This window comes from Stylophora pistillata, chromosome 4, assembly GCF_964205215.1.
Source record: "Stylophora pistillata chromosome 4, jaStyPist1.2, whole genome shotgun sequence".
Lineage (NCBI taxonomy): Eukaryota > Metazoa > Cnidaria > Anthozoa > Scleractinia > Pocilloporidae > Stylophora > Stylophora pistillata.
In genome coordinates, this window is record NC_142522.1 from 22,395,454 (window position 1) to 22,414,276 (window position 18,823).

At 37.1% G+C, this 18,823-nt stretch overlaps 3 protein-coding genes across 4 annotated transcripts; all 3 read right to left on the bottom strand.

Annotated features, from left to right (window-relative positions):
* Window positions 1–2,585: 2,585 nt before the first annotated feature.
* On the bottom strand, window positions 2,586–18,730 carry LOC111323689 (uncharacterized). The gene is made up of 3 exons (XM_022927100.2): window positions 18,578–18,730; window positions 4,085–7,138; window positions 2,586–3,658 (listed from the first exon to the last, which is right to left on the bottom strand). Exon 2 carries the CDS (start codon window positions 7,112–7,114, stop codon window positions 4,088–4,090), a length of 3,027 nt encoding a protein of 1,008 aa, XP_022782835.2. The 5' UTR covers window positions 7,115–7,138; window positions 18,578–18,730; the 3' UTR covers window positions 2,586–3,658; window positions 4,085–4,087.
* On the bottom strand, window positions 7,632–17,567 carry LOC111339670 (uncharacterized). 2 transcript variants are annotated; one of them, XM_088756886.1, is made up of 2 exons: window positions 17,197–17,567; window positions 7,632–9,102 (listed from the first exon to the last, which is right to left on the bottom strand). In XM_088756886.1, the coding sequence occupies exons 1-2, from the start codon at window positions 17,382–17,384 to the stop codon at window positions 8,076–8,078; spliced, it is 1,215 nt and encodes a 404-aa protein (XP_088613012.1). In that variant the 5' UTR covers window positions 17,385–17,567; the 3' UTR covers window positions 7,632–8,075. The 2 variants fall into 2 exon arrangements, with proteins under 2 accessions (XP_088613012.1, XP_088613014.1); XM_088756888.1 differs by lacking the exon at window positions 17,197–17,567 and adding an exon at window positions 15,947–16,129.
* On the bottom strand, window positions 9,097–15,938 carry LOC111340171 (uncharacterized). Its single transcript, XM_022946967.2, has one exon. The coding sequence runs from the start codon at window positions 15,449–15,451 to the stop codon at window positions 9,743–9,745; it is 5,709 nt and encodes a 1,902-aa protein (XP_022802702.2). The 5' UTR covers window positions 15,452–15,938; the 3' UTR covers window positions 9,097–9,742.
* Window positions 18,731–18,823: the final 93 nt, after the last annotated feature.

Consider the following 18,823-nt stretch of genomic DNA (forward strand, 5'->3'; position numbering starts at 1 on the left):
GCGCAAAAATGTTCGAAAAACCGCTCAATACGTCACTACGGACCGTTTTTACCCTCAAAATGCACCCCTATTCTTACACCTAAAAAATACGTGCTTTATAGATCTTTTTATGTCACAAGATTTGACCATCATTGACGTTTCCGCGGTAGTTTGGGATGTTTAAAATCCTTAATTCTATACTTGTGAACCCTAGCGTGGTATTATCAGAATGTTCTTGGCCTGTTCTCTGAAACGCCGCCTTCAATTCAATTCTTTGGTGAAATTGCAACCACTTATAGAAAATAATTATTTCCCGCTATAAATTAATTATTTACCTTACACGAATTCGATAGTTAACCATACAAGAGACGATAACATCTTGTAACTTGACCCAGTCCAAAAAAAACCAGGTGATACTGATAAATGCCTTATTGCGGAGAACTTCCTTTAAAATCAGGGTAAATGTTTTCATTTAATGTTTGTTATATCTTATTTTATTTCTTACGTTCTCGCTTTACCGCAGACGTGCACGAAAAAAGTCATACTCAAAATGTTTTTTTTGAGGATTTCACGTTATTTTGATTAGGCATTTCTCCTGTATTTCCGCTGTTTTATTTTATTGTATAGATAAAATAAAAGAGTAGATTCAGAACATTGAATAAACAAAGTTAGCTTTTCACCAACAGTTTAGCGTCAGATAGATAATGTATCTTTACCCTTTTTATTATTTTCTCAAAGCAACGAATAGCTGCCGCATTATTAATAAAATAAATGTATTTGTTTCTACAAATTATGCATACAGGCCCTGTTTTCAGACGATTTTCTTTATGCCTAATTTTGTTTTCTCTTTCGAATTTATGCGAAATCAAATCCAGAAGAGACCATAAGGAAAATGACACATGCCAAACTGCCAATCGAAAAGTCTTATTTTGCTAGAGCTTCATATATGCCCGTTGTGAAGAAAGAAAGTGTTTTTTTATCTCAAATATTACCTAGCCATACAAGGATCTTAACTTACTCGTTAAATTGCGTAACTGAGAATGGTCAGTAAAAAATACCGACATTTTAAGTAGTCACAAATATTTTTCTCTAATGGAGACCATTTCTTAGTTGAGAAATCATTCACTTAAGATGTTTTAAAACTTACTGTGATGCGTTTTAAGATTATGTTCATTATAGACGCAATGAAAAAAAACGGATGAACTTGTTTTGGTAACTCGTTTTTGCTCATTTATTTCACTATATAAATGAGAGACCTATGTCTTCATAATAATAATTTATCTCTCACTGCTCTTGCCATTCCATTATTTAATTCATAAGTTTCAGAAAAAAAATTCTTTCAATAACTTCGACAACGAGAAAATGAAGAAATGTTCACGCATTCGTTTTTTCTATTGTATTTTCAAGAAAAGTCCCGAACGCTTTGTTCCATCATGCAGCTTCGCTGCTCCATTAGGAAGTGGCATTTCCTTAACCATTATCCAAATATTATGCTTTAGAGCTTGAGATTTCTGCAAGCAAAGAGTAAAGTGATGAAACTGAAAATCTGACCATAGATTCAGTGTCTTTTTCATGCTCGAAATCTATTTTATCGCTCCATTCAGGTGGACGGCATTTACGCCGTGACGGGAGACGGAGAGTGTGTTATTGTATTTGAGCAGTATGATTTACAAGTGGCATAACTCCCAAACCCGTATGGCTAATGCCTGTGATCTCTTCAATGACCTGAGCACCCGGTAAGAGTAATGATGTCAACTTCGTTTCCAGATCATCTTTTTGTTGTCTTGAGAACCCTTTGGATTAGGAGAGGGGGGACGTACGAAGCGATTTTGTTTGTAATGTCATGATACCTAGACCATCGTTATGTTTACGGGATGCGAATCTCTCGCGAGAATTTATTTTCTGGTGTATCGATGGATTAAACTTCTGTCATCAACAATAGCATCGACTTCCTAAAAACCTATTCGGCAAAGTTTGCTTTAAGCCACTGCCTCTAAGTAAAGGCACACGACAATATAAAGTCAACTCATTTTTAGACGCAATTGCATGCTCTTTATCAGTATCGGTAGCGAAAACAAAGTTTCAGATGCTCTTATGAAAAACAAGTTGTTCAGTTACGTCCGACGTAAGGTCATACTGCTTCATATTTTTGGGAATTCAAATTGTTGCAGTAAAACACGATGGCAGCCATGTTGGCCACTTTCTTGACATTAGTATAAATTCCCCAAATGTGTCATAGCCAAAATACTATTGCACTTTTTACTTCCCAACTTAACAATAATTCCTTTCGTTATAATTTATTTCACATGGACTTCGCGACAGACTCCGAAGACTTGTCTTCTATCAACCCCCTATATCAACTCACCTGGACTTACAAGAAAGGACAGGCCGCCATTTTTTTAGGTGAGGTGACGTAGACGTTTAAAGTAATTATAAACAATAGCCCCCTTTTGGCGCCAAAATATGCACTAATATATGTCCTCGCAATTTTAGGCATTATCTGTTCCTCGAAGCTCACGGTTTTTCTCAAGCATTGCTCTCGGAAAACTGTTCGCATCTGAGAGGATTTGTGGGTGCTCGGAAAAGTTGTAGTTATGTACACTCTCTGAAAGGTGTTGACTTTTTATTTGCTCTTTTATTTTACTACCTTTTAGTGAGACGGCCATGTCTAAGTTGAAATTTGTGAAAGACCAAGATAAACTCGCAAAGATGCCAGGTGTAGTAATCTTTAACAATTGAAAGTCTTGTGACCTTTTTACTTCAACTAGCAGTCACTTGACTTCCTAGTGATAGGAATAGATTATGAGAAACTATCAGCTGAAGGGTGTTATCTCGATATCACATTAAAACATAAATGTACTTAGTACACATCGTTTGATTGGTCAAATCTGTTTCCAAGCGGATGCTTTCTCAGGTTATAGAGCTTGCATTTGATCGGTGACAACTAGTTATGTCATAAAAGCAATAGAACACATTTTTCCAGGCTCTATAACATGATGAGCGTGGATTTATCATGTTATAGAGCCCGGAAAAATGTGTTCTATTTCATAATTAAACTCCCTGATCTAATTAACAAGGAAATCTATAGCACCTGAAAGGGAGAATTGCTGTAAGGAGTTTAGGCGTTCAACCTCTTGTAATCTAGCACAACTTGTTAAATAACCTCACCGTATCCTTCTCTTTCAGGTTTTCCTGGTGAGACTAAACAAAGACCACAAATGTGATCGTAGTAGTCTAATTCCACAAAGTTAAAATGAAAATTCGTAAAAGAGGCCCAGGGCCCTCTAAAGAGCCAATGAGCTGCAATTATTATAAACCACCCTAAGTATACTTTTTTACGTACTTATCTAATCATCAGCCTGTTTACATCAATATCGCTTTTTCACTCGAGCCATAAATGAAAACTGAAACTCTTTGGAATCGTCATAAGTCTAGTAGGAAGCAGATTTCTAGTCATCAATAAAAAAATAACAAAAGCTGAAAGATACTTATCAACGTACCCACACGGTACCTATATAATAGCAAAAAGTTATGTGTACATGGCCTAATATGTTCCTTGAAAATCTCTTCCTAAGAAACGCACCAGTTTCATATGGCCTCACTACACCTTGTAAGGGTAAACAGGTAACAGCTCAGTTTAGAAACGCTCGTGTTCATGTTTCTCGTCTTGTGTGGTCACCTAAGTGCAAAAGCAGAAAAAAATCTTAAAGAAAAACTGAATTTTATCGTGAACAAGAAATTTACTCTGATTCAGAAGAAATGAGAACTATTTTCAGAAAAAGATGAAACAAACTATGATAAACACGTTACAACACGAGACTGAGAATAAAACAATTCATAGCTCAGCAACGAAGAGAAAAATCAAACTCTGGACGTACTGAGTGATGCATGACGTTACAATTTAGACGGCCTGGATCTCAATACAGGCTGAGTGACTCAGGGGTTGGAGCTTCAGGGCCTGAAGCGTCGAAGTCTGAGGGCCAGGTTACACTTACACAAAGCCAACGTTGTCATGCTTCGGTTCATTAGCTGTGAAACCTACCGAAGGAAATCAGCTTTGATAGTCCTCGTAGTAGGTAATTAAACTTAATTCGAAATTACTTACTCCTTAAAAGGTGACAGTTACATCGTCTCCAAGTAACACAAATGGAGCCCAGTGCTCCCTATCACCGTACAACTCTGACTCTCTCATCTTTTGCATGGTCTGGTGAAGAGATTCACTTGCACTGAGTTTCTCACGGATCAAGAATTTGTAGAATATGTTCATAAACGTCTTAGTAGCTCCATCATCGACAGCCCACAGTGACACCAGAACTGAACGGGCACCAGATCCAAGAAAAGCGCGAGCAATCCCAACAACTCCTTCGGCCTTAGAAATCTTCCCGTGAGCACTATGACAACAGCTGAGTACCACCAGCTTGGCTCTGATACCAACTTGAGCTATTTCGTTCATTGTCAATATGACGTCTTCTTTTTTGGGAACTCCAACGACAGACCTGTTGGGAGAAAGAGCTATTTCCCCGGTGTCTTCATCACCATGGGCAGCAATATGCACTAAGCTGACTTCTTGGATTCTTCTCAAGACATCCTCCTTTGTTGCCTCCTCTCCTATCAAACAAGGCACTCCCACCAACCTTGACACCATCTGAGCTTCCTCTCTGGCTTTATGCAATGGATCCAGAGTCTTAACACATCCATTGATCTCTATTGGGCCAACAGCTGGATCTCCGACGATCAAAGCTCCACTTTGAGAGTGATAGCTGGCTGGCGAGTCATGAATGAGCTTCAGTGTCGTTAGTGATGGGATGAGGCGGACCCTCAAAGTTTCAGAAAGGTACTTTCCATTGTCATCCTTTAATGATGCAAAAGGTGTCAAGAAAAGATCCGGTTCTGGGGATATGATGATCTCCGGGCTGTCTATGAGGTCAAAAATAGGAGCAATTAAGGCAGCGTACGACTTGACCATACAAGAAAGGGTAAGATATGGCTTTCCTCCAATTTGTTTTATTCCAAGCATTTTCACGGAACCTTTGTTTGGTTTTAACGTCTGCTTCAGTGAAGCAAATGGATCATATCCATACAGCGAGGCCAATGAACGGTCTTCACATTGTAGGTCATCCAAAGTCAACGAAGAAGTATCCATTCCAGGTTCTTCAGAGGCATTTACACAAACCAGTTTGAATTTCACACTTCCTCCTGTGTCGACAAACCACAAGGCGAAACATCCCGTTTGAAACGTTTCAATGAAGAGAAAGTTCTTTTTCTGCTCTTTAAGGAAGCTCTGAAGTGTATTTAGAGTTAACTCATTTTGAGCAGGATTCCTGTTGATTCCGTAATTCTTCGACATAAGATCAACCAGGGCACGACTTCGTCCGAGCTCTAAAGTGAGAAGGGCTTGGTTGAAATTCCTCTCGCGAAGAAGAAGCAACGAAAGAGATTTGTAGCAAGGCAAGTTCTCGTCATTCAATAAAATCTTGTTAGTTTCATCTTTAAGGGAAGAACGAATACTTTTGTGAATTTCTATGCCTTCAAGCAAGGTTTTGCAGGCCTTCGAGAGGTTTCCCTGAGAGGAATATGTTTGGCCTAAGTTATGAAGAACATTGATGTGCGACTGATCTTTCTTTCCAATTTCCTTCATCATCTCAAGCGCTTTGTTTTGATACCAGATTGCCCTCTCATTTTGACCTCGACCAAAATATACACTACCAAGGAGAGCATAACACGACTCTTCTCTTTGTTTTTCACTGATTTCCTTTGCAATTTTCAGTGCCTTTTCGGTATACTCAATGGCTTGTTCATATTTTCCAAGTGAAAAATTCAAACTACCCATGAAGTATAATGCTGCTGTCTTTCCTTGTATGTGTTCAGTTTCTCTACTGATTTTTAGAGCTTTCTCCAGGTATTCACGTGCTTCTTGGTATTGGCCAGCAGACCTACATACGCCACTGATGTTACAAAATGTCGTAACTATGTTTACTTTGTTCCCAGTGCTTTCGTGAACACCTATGGCCTTTTCTAAATAGCTCTTGGCTTTCTCATGTTCACCAAGAGAAAGAGGCACCTGACAGGCATTGTTTAAGCAAATTCCCAAGTGTTCGAGATCCCCGATTTCTTCGCACGCTTTAATGGCTTTTTTGTGATATTGGCTTGCCTTCTCGTAATCACCAAGGGACAAATAATGATTTCCAAGGTCGGTGAGAACTCCAGATGTTCTGACGCCAGTCTGTAATTTGATTTTAAGGGCTCTTTCGTGGTATTCGATGGCTTTTTGAAGCTGACCAAGGATATTATGAACCTTTCCAATGAAGTAGAGATTCTTTCCTTCTAGCACCTTGTCTTTGATTTCTAAACTAAGTTTATAGCTCTTTCTATAATATTCCAGGGCCTTTTCGTAGTCGCCAAGCGCCTCATAGACTCCACCGATGTTGTTACAGGAGAATCCTTCTTCTCTTCCACATCCAAGTCTTCTACGAATCTCGAGTGCTTTTTCATGGAAACTTAGTGCTTCATGAAGTTTACCTAGACAATTATGATTCAAGACTCCCAGGTTGTTGAGGCTTGTTGCTTGGTATTCCTCTTTCCCGAGTCGAATACTTATCTTTAGCGCTTTTTCATAACACATTTGAGCTTCCTCGTATCTTCCACGAATATGATTGATCTCACCGATGTCGTTGTACACTCTTGCTTGAAGCTCTTGTCTCATGGCATGCAAGGATATTTCGCGAATACTACTGAGAACTTTCTTATAATGTTCCATGGCTGTTTCATACTGACCAGCAAGGTGGAACGATCTACCCAAGCGGCAGCGACACCATGCCTCTCTTTCTTTGGAACCAATTTGTCTGTAAAGGGGCAGTGCTTTCTTAAAGCAGTTTATCGATTCTTTAATTTCACCGAGGTCATAGCATTTCATTCCTCTTTCGAAGAGGAAGAGTTCTCCCAGTGCAACTTTTTCTCCTATCACTCGTTCAATTAGATTCATCACTGGGGATGGTTTTCTCTTCGACATCTTATTCCAAAGTGCAAGGCACTCTGAATAAAAACCAATGGATTCAGTCCAGCGATTCGTTTTGGTTAGAAATGTCGCCACAGCATACCCAAGAAAGAAAGTTAATTCTTGCGTTAATTTATCCATCTTTTTGCGTTCCCTAGCAAATAACTAAACAGAAAAACAAAAGCAACAAATCATATGAGAGAGGTAAGAATATGACATAACTGGTTTACATCAAATATAAATCCCGCTTAATTGTTACAAGGAAGAGCGGGGTGAAAAACGCAACAGGAATGTTGGATTCTCCTCGTTATAAAAAAACAGGTACCCAACGGGTACTTGTGTCTGCTGCAATAGGATGGCGTTTTCACAAAGAACAGTGGCATATGTTACTCCAGTGATTTTTTTAAAAAAAGGTCCGCTATGCTAACATTTGGTAGTGCAAGGTGTTTCCTGGGAGCGGATAGTTTTATTTTATGCAATCAAGTGTAGTACTTCTGTTTCTTTTATACTAGGGTGTTTTTTTTTTTTTTTTTTTGCCTTGTGTTCACTATGTTGTATGTCCATTCGCATTAATAGTTTTCAAAATGAACTGCATGTAACATATAAAGGTATGGAAATAAGTGTACCGGAAAAAATCGTAACACAGTGGCAAAGACAATGTGGTAATTCAATTGCTTTTATTAACACAACTTATTTTGTTAAACATTAGTAATTCCACATGGTATATTTATGTTGTAATGAACTGTAACGAAACTTAAGGGTACTTCAAGAACTGTTTAAGGGGCAATAACTGTAACGGAACTACTCAAAGTTAACGAAATTGCCAAAAAATTGCAATAAAGTGTAATCTAATTAATAGCAACTGAACCACTCATTCAATGTTGTATATTGTTACTTTTTGATCGAAATCATTTACACAATGATTTTGATAGGAATAAACTATAACAGCATTTCTGCCTGTGTATACTGTCTTACAGGTTGTATGTGAGCGTAAATCTGGCATTAATAAAAGAACTTTGTAATTTTGTTTGTACAGGTTTGCACTTCCCACGTTTTTGTTTTCAACCTTTGCCAATGATGAGGGAAGTACATGAACAGCTATTCAAATGATATAGGGAGATACCTCGTTTATGATCTTTGATTTATTGTCATATTTTATTTTTAAGATTGGAGCATCTAAGAGTGCTTCTGTTATCTTTTCTTCATCCAGTGTTTGTGGACGTTGTAAGATATTAAAAACTTTTTTAATTTGTTCTTGGAAGAATGTTACAGTGAACTGGTTGTCATCTTGTGAAACTTTAACTTGTGCAAAACAGTTGGTAATACATTTATCTCTTTTTTGCGTCAGATTACAGTTACCACATTTTATAATCTTGGCAGTAAAAGATCCATCTGCTACCTTTTTGTGGCACTGTAAACATGAAAGGTACTTTCCGAATGTTAGCAGACCAATGACTTCAACCTTGGCCTCTGTGGTTGTAAAAGAATCAGGCAGTTCAACAGACTGGGGTAAGGATTCAATGAAGTCCTCTGCTTCCGACACTGTACAGTCATGCATCGTTGTGCCCAAGGCTAGTTTGTCAGACTTGTATTCTTTTATAACTCTAACGTTATGGAATGTATAAGTTTTTCCTTCACTGACTTCATTTATTTTGTCTTCCCAGAGAGTTAATGTTATTGTTCCGGATGGATCGCTGAGGAAGCATTCAGCTTTACATTTTTCTCCATTCGCTGTAGTTACTTTTTTTGTACCACTGATCTTTGTAACTTTCGCTTTAATTGTTATCAGCTGTTGGAAGTGGACACCAGAGAGTGACGCTATGTTATTTGTTTGTGGTATTTCTTTTGGTGTGAATGATACCTTGGTTGCGTCAATTCGGACTTTGTTGTCCATAAGTACTGTATTTGATTTAAGATCCATTTGGAAGTTGCTGAGCTTCACAGGGCTCTTTTTTGAACTTCTGGCTTTCAGGTCATCGTGTTTTTTTGTGGCAAAGCATATTGCTCTAACGGTACTATCAGAGCCAGTTTGAAGTAACATTTCAAAGTAGCTTGATTTTGAGCTTTTCTTCACTGGCGATACAGCATGGAGATATCCTGTTAGTTCATGATTTTTGTCCATGTTAAAGCTGTTGAGAGAAAGAGATTTAAAATGAATACTTTGTAGCAAGATAATAAATTTTAATATATTTTAATTAAAGAAATTGTATTTTTGCGTTGTACATGTAAAGTTGTAATGTAATGTTTAAAGCAAAGTAATACTTGCCTTTGTAAGTTTTAATCAAATGGCGGGGAAAAGAGAGCGTTCAGGGTTACTATCCAAAATTAGACAGCAACCTCAAACAACACAAGAAAATTTAAACTACATGTAGCAGTTCTCAATGAGAAATGAGTGCTGCTGTTAGTTGCATGTTTTAATACTACGTACAACACGTGCTATTATTTGTTTATAAAATACAAGGCGAATATCTAATCCTACTGGAGTTATGACGATTGCAGCTCATTTACAGATGTCAACTCATGCTTTTATTTGTTTATAAAATACAAAGCAAATAACTAATCCTACCCGGCCAAGTTACGACGCTTGGAGCTCATTTACAGATGTGGTATTAAAGCTTCCTTTTGAAACATTTAAGTAACAGAATCCTCTTTTAAGCTCAGTTACACCACACAAAAGAGTTTTATTTTCGATATTTCTAGTTTCTTTGACACTTTTACGGTTAATTTATCGATGGCTTCAAGAATATTGACGGCTGTCTACAGCAGCAATTATGTTCGAATTAATGCACAGATTGCTTTATGATCTGAAAAATATGTTTCTAAAATGTGCAAATTCACCTGTGATTCAGGTAAATTAGTATAAATGTGGTCTATGGTGGTTCTGTTGTCAGTTGTATAACATGATATTAATTGCCTGTAGCTGTTTTCTCTAATGAAGAAATTATAAAGAGGAAGTTTCTCTTTTTCATTTAACCAGTTCACATTAAAATCACCCATAAATAGTTTAAATTGGGAACAGTTCATAGTCAGAAGTTCTGTTAATGCTAAACACATCTGTCGTACAGGCACTCTGGGTGACCGATACACACCTATTATGGTAATTTGTGGTATTTTTTCAAGTTTTACAATAGTTATTTCTACGCCATTTGTGTTCATGCAAACTGGATACCCAGGAATAAAACTTATTTTACTATACACAGCTGTTCCACCATAAGGTCTGGTATTACATGTTGTGCATTGACTGTCATTTCTAAATAAACTGTAGCCACTAATTGTGTATGCAGTATTGCTGTCTAAAGTATATAACCTTGTTTCTGAGAATATACTGACATCAGTATGTGAATAGTTCAAATCTTTGCGTATGTCTTCTATATGTTTATGCAATGATCTTGAATTAAGGAAGCATAACTTAACAGTAGGTTCATGTATTTCATAAATAGGAGTTAAAGAAAAGTGGAGATGCTTTTCTGTCCGTAAGCGTTGCATTTCTGCTTTAACATCATGATTTACAGCTATTTTGTTCTCACAAAGGTCAGTTATGTAAAGCCCTTCTATAGTTGTTACTCTACTTAATCCTACATAATGAATGTGAGGTATTGCTCTCCTGGTGTTAAAGTTAACTACTATTCTTGTCTCAGTGTCACCTTGTGATCTGTGAATGGTTTTAGCAGCTGCAGGTCTCAATGGAAATTGCTTTCTCACAACCTGAGCTGTTCTGTTTCTTCCAACTGCAAATTGTGCAGTGATAGGTTTGATAGGAGTCCATTTGCGTTCAATACCTTGTACAAATAAGTGCCTATAATCATGTCTAGTTTTTCCTCCTACATGTGCTTGGTCAAATTCTACCCATATTATTCCAGAAGGTCTGTTTTTGTCATGTAATTGTATCTTCCTTACAATATTAGCAGCACCATTTGTCATGCCATCATCAGTCCTTAGATTCACTGCGATTTCTGTTCTTTCACCTTCAGCAAGTTGAAGGTTTAAAGGTAATTGCTTAGTTTTTCTAGGATCAAGTGGTACTTGCTTTAAGATCTTATCCCTTAGTTCTGCAGAGTTAGCACCCACAACACTATCTAAGGCTTTAATTGTATACTTTTCACCAGTTGCAGCCATGTGAACTCTCCTATTAAACTCATCAACTTTAGAATTCTGTATGAACAAATGGGGGACATTGATAGGGTAATTTGTACAATTTTCTGAAATGCATCTCTCTTTAAGTTTTGCAATGTCTTCTGGAGTGTGATTACCTTCTCGTAACCTGTTAAGAAGTTGAGCAAATTCTTTGCTTTCTCTTTGTCTCATAATTTCTTCTAATTCAAACATTGTATATAGTTCTTGCCACAAGTTGGAAGCAAGAGCTCGATATTCTGAGTTGTTCATATCTTTAAACACATAACCATCCATAAGAGGTTCTAACTGAAATAAATCACCAAGTGCTATCATGCTTACACCTCCAAATGGTTCTTTGCTGCCCATAATATCTTTTAATCTGTTATTTATTTGTACATTAAACATAGTATTGCCAACCATTGAAATTTCATCCAAAAATATTAGTTTCACTGCATGAAGTTTACATCTCAGAGTGTTAAGTCTACTTGAGTCAAGAGGTTTATAAATCTTTAGTGACTGGCTTGCTGGAATTGCCAAGGTACTGTGTATTGTATTACCTTGTATGCCAAAAGCAGCTTTTCCAGTTGGTGCTAATAACAGTATTTTAACATCATTGAAGTCTTCACCAGCTCTGGAGTTGTAATATTTTAGTGCTGCTTGATATAGACATTTGACCAGATGGGACTTGCCCACTCCAGCTCCTCCAGAGAGGAAATAGTAGAATGGTTTGTCTGATGTTTTAACAATATGCAAGATATGATAAAAAAATTCCTTTTGCTTTTGATTTAGTGTTTGCACCAATTGTCTGTACTCTTGGTCTTGTAATTCATTTAGTATCAGTGGTTCACTAGTTTCTATTGCTGAAGGAATTCCAACATCTTCTGATAAATCATAGTTTTCATTGAGATCAGGATGCAAATCTTGAAGACCCTCAGCCTCATCCTGGTATTCTCTGTTTTGTGTAAATGGTGCTATTGAGTCAAAATGATCATTGTCTTCATCAAGATGAATCAAGTGTTCATGGATTTTGTCTAAGTCTTCACTGCAAACAGCATATAGTTTCATTTGCTTATTTATACTATCTTTTACATTTATGAAACGTTCTTGGTAGGAGGAACAGTTAGCTAACAAATCAGTGTCCTCATTTCTCCATGACGTAAACAGCATTATTAATTCACGATAATGTTTTTCTGGATCTTTTTCACAGTTATACCAAACACTTCTTATAATTCTAGCCTTTGATCTTTTTTTGTTACTTTTGGGATTGATGAGATTATCCTCAAAAAGGTCATCGTCATTTTGTTCATCATCAGCTGTTTCTAATGGAAGGTTATCAGAATCTCTTTCGAATGATTTTTTTGCATATGGTTTTCCACATGAGTCATACCATGCAGTCCAATCTGCCAATGTTAAGTATTCAAGACTTAAAGGGCGTTTTGCATATCTTTGCAAAAGACCATTGGTATATACATCTTCACAATCATCATCCATTTCTTCAATGTCATTTATTGATTTTAAAAGCTGAACTCTTTCATTAGGAGGAGTGGTATTTATGAATATTACTTGACGAGAAGACTTCTTCATAGGAAGCTGTAAAACAATGTAAACAGCTTCTTGTGCACTTATCTCGACACTGTTTAAAAATTTGTTTCCAATGTCTCGGACTTGTTGCTTTATGCTAGAATTTCCTTTTCTGGCTTCAGCACATGCTTGTCGTAAAAGTTCACTCATTCCTTTTTGTGCTTTAGAAATATACGAAACTATGTACATGGCACATGCATACACATCAAGTACAAACTGGATATCCATGTTTGCTCTCCACGCCTCGAGGGAAGCAGGATTATAGTTGTTTATTCTTAACTCATTCGGTTTTCTTTTTAAAAACACAGTTGGTGAATTTAACGATGACCTCACAGCTAGTCGATATTCATTTTCAGTAACTTTTAATTTGACAAGTAGTTGTTCAAATGTTATAGGTTCGCCTTCTTTCATATCATTTAATTGCTTGTTGATTATTTTCCAAGTGTCTTTGTGCTGTTTTATTTTATTTTGTGGCATGTCTGCTTCTAAAGGGTAAAGAATTTCAGTTGCTCTCATAGGAGATTGTGGATAGTTAAATCGACATTCATTCTTTGACTTTTTTCTACAAGTGTGACAATGCCTGTGAATTTGCCTGTTCACTAGTTTATGTAATTCTGTATTATCAACTGGCCACTGACAACTAATTATTTTATCAATAAAGTCTGTAACGGCAGCATCGTCGTCGACTCCAAATACTGGTGCATCTTCAAGCCATATAAGCATGTGTATGTGGGGTGAGCCCCGCTGCTGGTATTCTACTCGGTAAAACCAGTCAGAAATTTTGCCTAATGGTTGAGCTTTACCAAAAAGAAAGTTCGTGAGAAATTGACTAATTTGATAATCAAAATGTCTAGCACATGTCACTGGGTCACTTTGAATAAGCCTGCATTTCTCATCCCAGGTCATATTTTCAAGCTCACTGGTAGTGTAGTCTTTGTGATCAACTACCTGGCCAAGTATTCGAAGGAAATGTATCCATTGTGTTTCTGCTGAAGAAAAACTACAGAATATAGAAGATGGTCCTAATTGTCTAATCATTGCAAACAAATCTTTCTTAGCCTTTTCAAAATATGGTGGTGAACCTCTTAATGCTCTCAAGAATTGGAATCCTTCATCAAGATGAATCAAGCGCTCTATTGCTCCTTCACATTTCAACTGTCCTGCATTTAAAGATCTATTATTTCCTTTGCACTTCCTAAGAGCAACTTGTGATTTCTCTAACATAATTTTCATTTGAAGTTTTTTTGTTTTAAAGAATATATTTTCAACACACATAGCAGCTCTCCTATCTGAGCGTCTTAGTTCAGATTTACAGATGTTGCTATAATGAACGTTAACTAGTCTATCTTTATTTTCCGGCCGACCTTGATCAAGGAATATACCAGGATACGCTAATTCTTCAGAATATTGATCTCTGAATATACTTAGGGGTTTGGTTCCTTCTCCTGGTGCAACATTTAATATATGTTGAGGCTCACTATCTTCAACAAATTCTGTGTTCGTCAACATGGTGTCAGTAACACCAGCAGGTATTTCTGCCTCATCTTCAGTCCACTGATCATCACTATCAGTGACATCACTTCCACTAATATTACTTTGCTTATTGCAGCTACTGGTGTTTTGTATTTCTTCTGATTGTTCATTTTGATTTTCAGGATTAGTTTCACCTAATAAACTGTTTACTCCCCAGTCTTGATTTACAGTTATTCCTTCCTGTTTGTAGAGAGTGCTGTTATTAACTAGCCAATTGGCTGCTTGAACAACTTTATGTGGCCTTATATTGAGAGACAATGCTGAGCTTTTGTATTGCAATTTTCTCTTTAAATTGACTTTAATTGTACCAGCATCATTGGGTAACCTTGGTAAGATATTGACAGTATCAGTTACTTCTGCTGGGACATTTACAACATTTCCATGTATTTTGAATTGCCTTCCTCTTGGAGCTTGCATTAATTTTTGAAATGCAAGTCTTGGAGCTACAAGCCTACATTCCAGTTCATTGAGGTCAAAAAATTCAGGTTTTATTGGAAAACTCATTCCATTCAATATGGCAAGGGGTGGAACTTTATTCTTTGCTAAGTAATTATGACAAGTTCTACATAGCCACTCTTTATTGTTGACACTTTTTGTTTTTATAAGATATTTTTCAGCAGCAGGGTTTGATTTTCTTATTTTAGTAGCTGGGTAAACACTGTGTTTATACCACAGCTGATCACAACAACTACAAATATATAAGGGGCCCTGTGACACAATGTCATGAAACCTCATTATTAAGGCAGCCATGTTTTGTATTTTTTCGTTTTTTTCTTTTTGACTTTCAGCATTATTATTTTCTTTAGTGGTTGAGGTTTGCTTCTTGTTGTTACACTTATACTTTTGATTCATTTTAGTAGCCCTTTTGTTATTTCTGTAATGTTTCATGTAAGAAGTCCAGTTTTTTTTCTGCTCCTGTGTCTTGGATTTGCATTTATCATTTCCACTACTGTTAGTGCTTATTCTTAAATTGTTTACATCAGAATTGTGTTTTCTTTTTCGACTTCCATTATTTACTAGTACAGCATTTGTATTCTCTTTAGTGGGTGAACTTTGTTTATCACTGTTACATTCATAGCTTTGATTCATTTTACCAGCCCTTCTGTTATTTCTGTAATAATTCATGTAAGAATTCCATTTATTTTTTTGCTCATGAGTTTTGGATCTGCATTCATGGTTTTCACTGTTCTTAGCACTTATCCTAACATCGTTCAGATGGGAATAATTGTGTTTTCTTTTTTTGACTACCATTATTTACAAATACAGCATTTGTATTCTCTTTAGTGGGTGAACTTTGTTTATCACTGTTACGTTCACAGCTTTGATTCTTTTTACCAGCCCTTCTGTTATTTCTGTAATAATTCATGTAAGAATTCCATTTGCTTTTTTTTTCATTGCTCTTAGTGGTTATTCTAACATCATTCAGATTGGAATAATTATTGTGTTTTCTTTTTCCAGTACTATTGTGTACTTGTTCAGGAAGAACATTTTGTTCTGTAAAATTGAAATCACTATTGTGACTTCTGTAAGGGTGCTCATTTCCTGAGTAAGAGCTATTTGGTATTGTTGATACATAATGCACTTCGTTTACATGACCTATATATATTGTTCTTGGTTGCTGTGATGATGAATGGCATGGCTCTATTAAAGTTGCCTGTCCAAAATTTATGTGAGATTCTACAATATAAATTTGTATATTAAGTGATTCTGCAACTGCTTGTACAATTAATGCATCACACCATGTACCTTGCATTGACATATTTGTCAAGTAACCATTCCATGAGTTCTGAGTGTTGCTTTCAATGAAACGTTCAGGGTTATCCCTGAGGTATTGGACAGCAGCTTGTCTGATGTGAAAGTGATGACTGGGATTACCATACAATTGATGTGATACGGCTTTAAAAAAGCAGTCACCTGCACCACCCACATCTAAAGCTATCAATCCCAACTGTCCTAATCGAAAGTTAAGCAATGTTGAGGAATCCACTGACAAATTGGTCTGATTGTTCACATTCTGTTCGGGACCTGGATTTAATTCAACGTCACCTGATCTCAAAAGATTCATCCTTGATACGCAATATGTTTTAGCCGGGCAAGTTGATTTTTTAATTTTACCTGAACAACAGCTACTAGTTTGCTTTCTTTTTTTTGACTTTTTTGTTGCCAGTCTTTTAAAATTGACTAAGGAAGTAATAAAAGCGTTGCATTTTTGTAAATACCGTATATACCACAATTTATAGTGAGTAACCAAGTCAAACAATCTTGAAGATTTAGGGGTACATTTCTTAAAAATAAACTTTAGCTTGCTTCTAGCTTTTCTCTTTTTCATATAATTTAGGACCTTTTTCACAGTTATTCTAGATGGCTCTTGGTCTCTATGTCGTTTTACTTGTTTAACGAACTTGGAATTTTTCCGAGGGGAATGTTTGTGGAATTCTTTCGATGGCGGTACATCAACAATGGAAGCTCCCACAACAAATCTTACATCTGTTTTTAAAGATCTGTTAGAAACTATCCTTAGATAACAAATATCATGAATTGTACTTCTACACTTCCCTTGTAGGTTAAAAATTGCAACAGCTTTCGCAAATGTCTGGCCAGTGAAAGGTATTTTCACTTTAGGGGCGATTTCATTTCCCAAACAGCGGGTTAAACAGGGCATATTTCCCTCAGTGGGCTTTATAATCCCCAAAAGGGGCTCAATAATTCCCGTAATGGGCCTTTCTCTCCCCAAATGGGGCTCATTTATTCCCCGAAGGGACTTTCTTTTCCCCAAATGGGGCTCATAAAGCTTATTTTGTGTCCAAGGCACTCGCAATATCGCCGAGTGGTGATGCTGTTGGCGCCAAGAAAGCTTCCATCGATCTACAACTTCAAAGCATCTTTCAAAACCTTTCACACGGCCGGACAAACAAGTAGTGCGAATGCTGTGGCAAATGGACAAAATACCCTTTAAGAAATCCATCACAAAGATGAAAAACGAAAAGATCACTTACCTAGCAAGCAACAAACACTGCAATAAGCTCACGTGAAATATACCACAAGACGGCGGACCTCTTCCTTCGAAAGCTGAACGGAAGCACATGGTTGTTGACGAAGTTGACCTTTTTTTTTTCTCGTATTTGATTGCTTCTGAGTCTTTCCGGAAATTAGTTGTGTGCCACGAGCTGTTGGCGTTGTCCATTTCTCAAATCCGATTGGTTCCAATATTCCCCAGAGGAACGAATTTAACCCGAAAGTATTACACCCGAAAGTATTACAGGCTACCGAAAGTATTACACTTTGAGAATACTTCATGTAACATGTCACGAAATGGAATCCACGGTGAAACGTCATGAGAAAATCCGCGATTTTATCTTATATGAAGTAATGGTCGCGCGTTTTACAGCTTATCATTGTGTCTGCATGCAAATGCAGCAGACACAACAAATGGTAGAGTCGCTCTCGGCTACCACCTCGCGCGACTCTTACGCTTCTTTCGTACTTAGCAACCTCCCGCGTGCATCCATAACTCAATGGCGTCGCTGTAGTGTTCATCATTTGTTAAACTGATCGAGTTTTTATCTTCAACTGGGCAAACTAAAGGCAGATCTTTTCCGTAAAGTAATCAGCGAAAACGTGGTAATCAGCGACGTTCGCCATATATATGAATCCGGCAATGACCCACGGTTGCAACGAATTTTCGGTAACTCAGTGATCGCCCTCAATCATCTGGGGCCAATATTCTCGCGGAAAGCTCTGATTTTTCCTTTTCCTCACGCTCTTGACCAAGTGAATAGTTTCTCGTTTTCTTTGGACAGTTTCTTTTACTTCACTTTTTGATCAAAAGACCTCATCTTCTATTTCTATGTTACGTTTAAAATATGACTACGAAGGATTTTATTTGGAGAGCGCTTAACAATGAGGATTTCAAAACTGAGTTTTACTTCTATGTTGGAAAGCAGGGCCAACTCCCTTTCAAACAACCTTCCTCAGGCGGTTGCCCTAGTTTTCGGTCACCACATATTGGGCTCCTAATAAAGAGTCTCTTTTGCCAAAACGGCGTTGGTAATTAACATGTTTTCAAAGCGAAGCGATTTGGTTGAACTCACTCTCCGGCATTACTTCATGCCTTCAAACGGATGTTACAATGTTTTCACTTCGATCGCAAGAAATAACAGCCCGCTGGTAATGATATCGAGACAAATTTACGATTCTGGACCAAAAGCAAACACAAATCATCGACAAATCAGCTTCGTAATTCAGTTCTTATCTTTGTATTTCCGAAATAAACCCGTAACAAAGTTAACTTTTAAAGCCATTTTTCAACTCTTTGTCTCATTCAAACGTATTTAATAACAATCTCCATGGTTTATTCGCATGTGAAAGTGATCTCACCTGATCAACAATTCGATGTCACCGTCTCGCCAATAAACCTCTCAGACCATACGAGCCATGATCAGGAAGGCAGCTCTACCGAAATTAAAGATGTATTCAGCCATTTAGGTGCTTTTAGCCTTTGTTTATCGGTGATGCAGGAATTTGTAGTGTTGCTAAGTAAACACTACGTAATTGAAACATTACGTAATTGAACCAAGTCATGTGACCGAAAACTATCTGACGACATCATTTCGTCTGTGATTG

What these genes read in the sequence shown, in the direction of transcription:
- LOC111323689 (XM_022927100.2), bottom strand. Translation starts at nt 7,114, where the DNA reads ATGGATAAATTAACGCAAGAATTAACTTTCTTTCTTGGGTATGCTGTG.
- LOC111340171 (XM_022946967.2), bottom strand. Translation starts at nt 15,451, where the DNA reads ATGGTAGTCAAAAAAAGAAAACACAATTATTCCCATCTGAACGATGTT.
- LOC111339670 (XM_088756886.1), bottom strand. Translation starts at nt 17,384, where the DNA reads ATGGACAACGCCAACAGCTCGTGGCACACAACTAATTTCCGGAAAGAC. An exon ending in CAGTGTTTGTTGCTTGCTAG is followed by an intron (nt 9,103 to 17,196) that starts GTAAGTGATCTT and finishes TTCTCTCAACAG; the next exon opens with CTTTAACATGGACAAAAATC.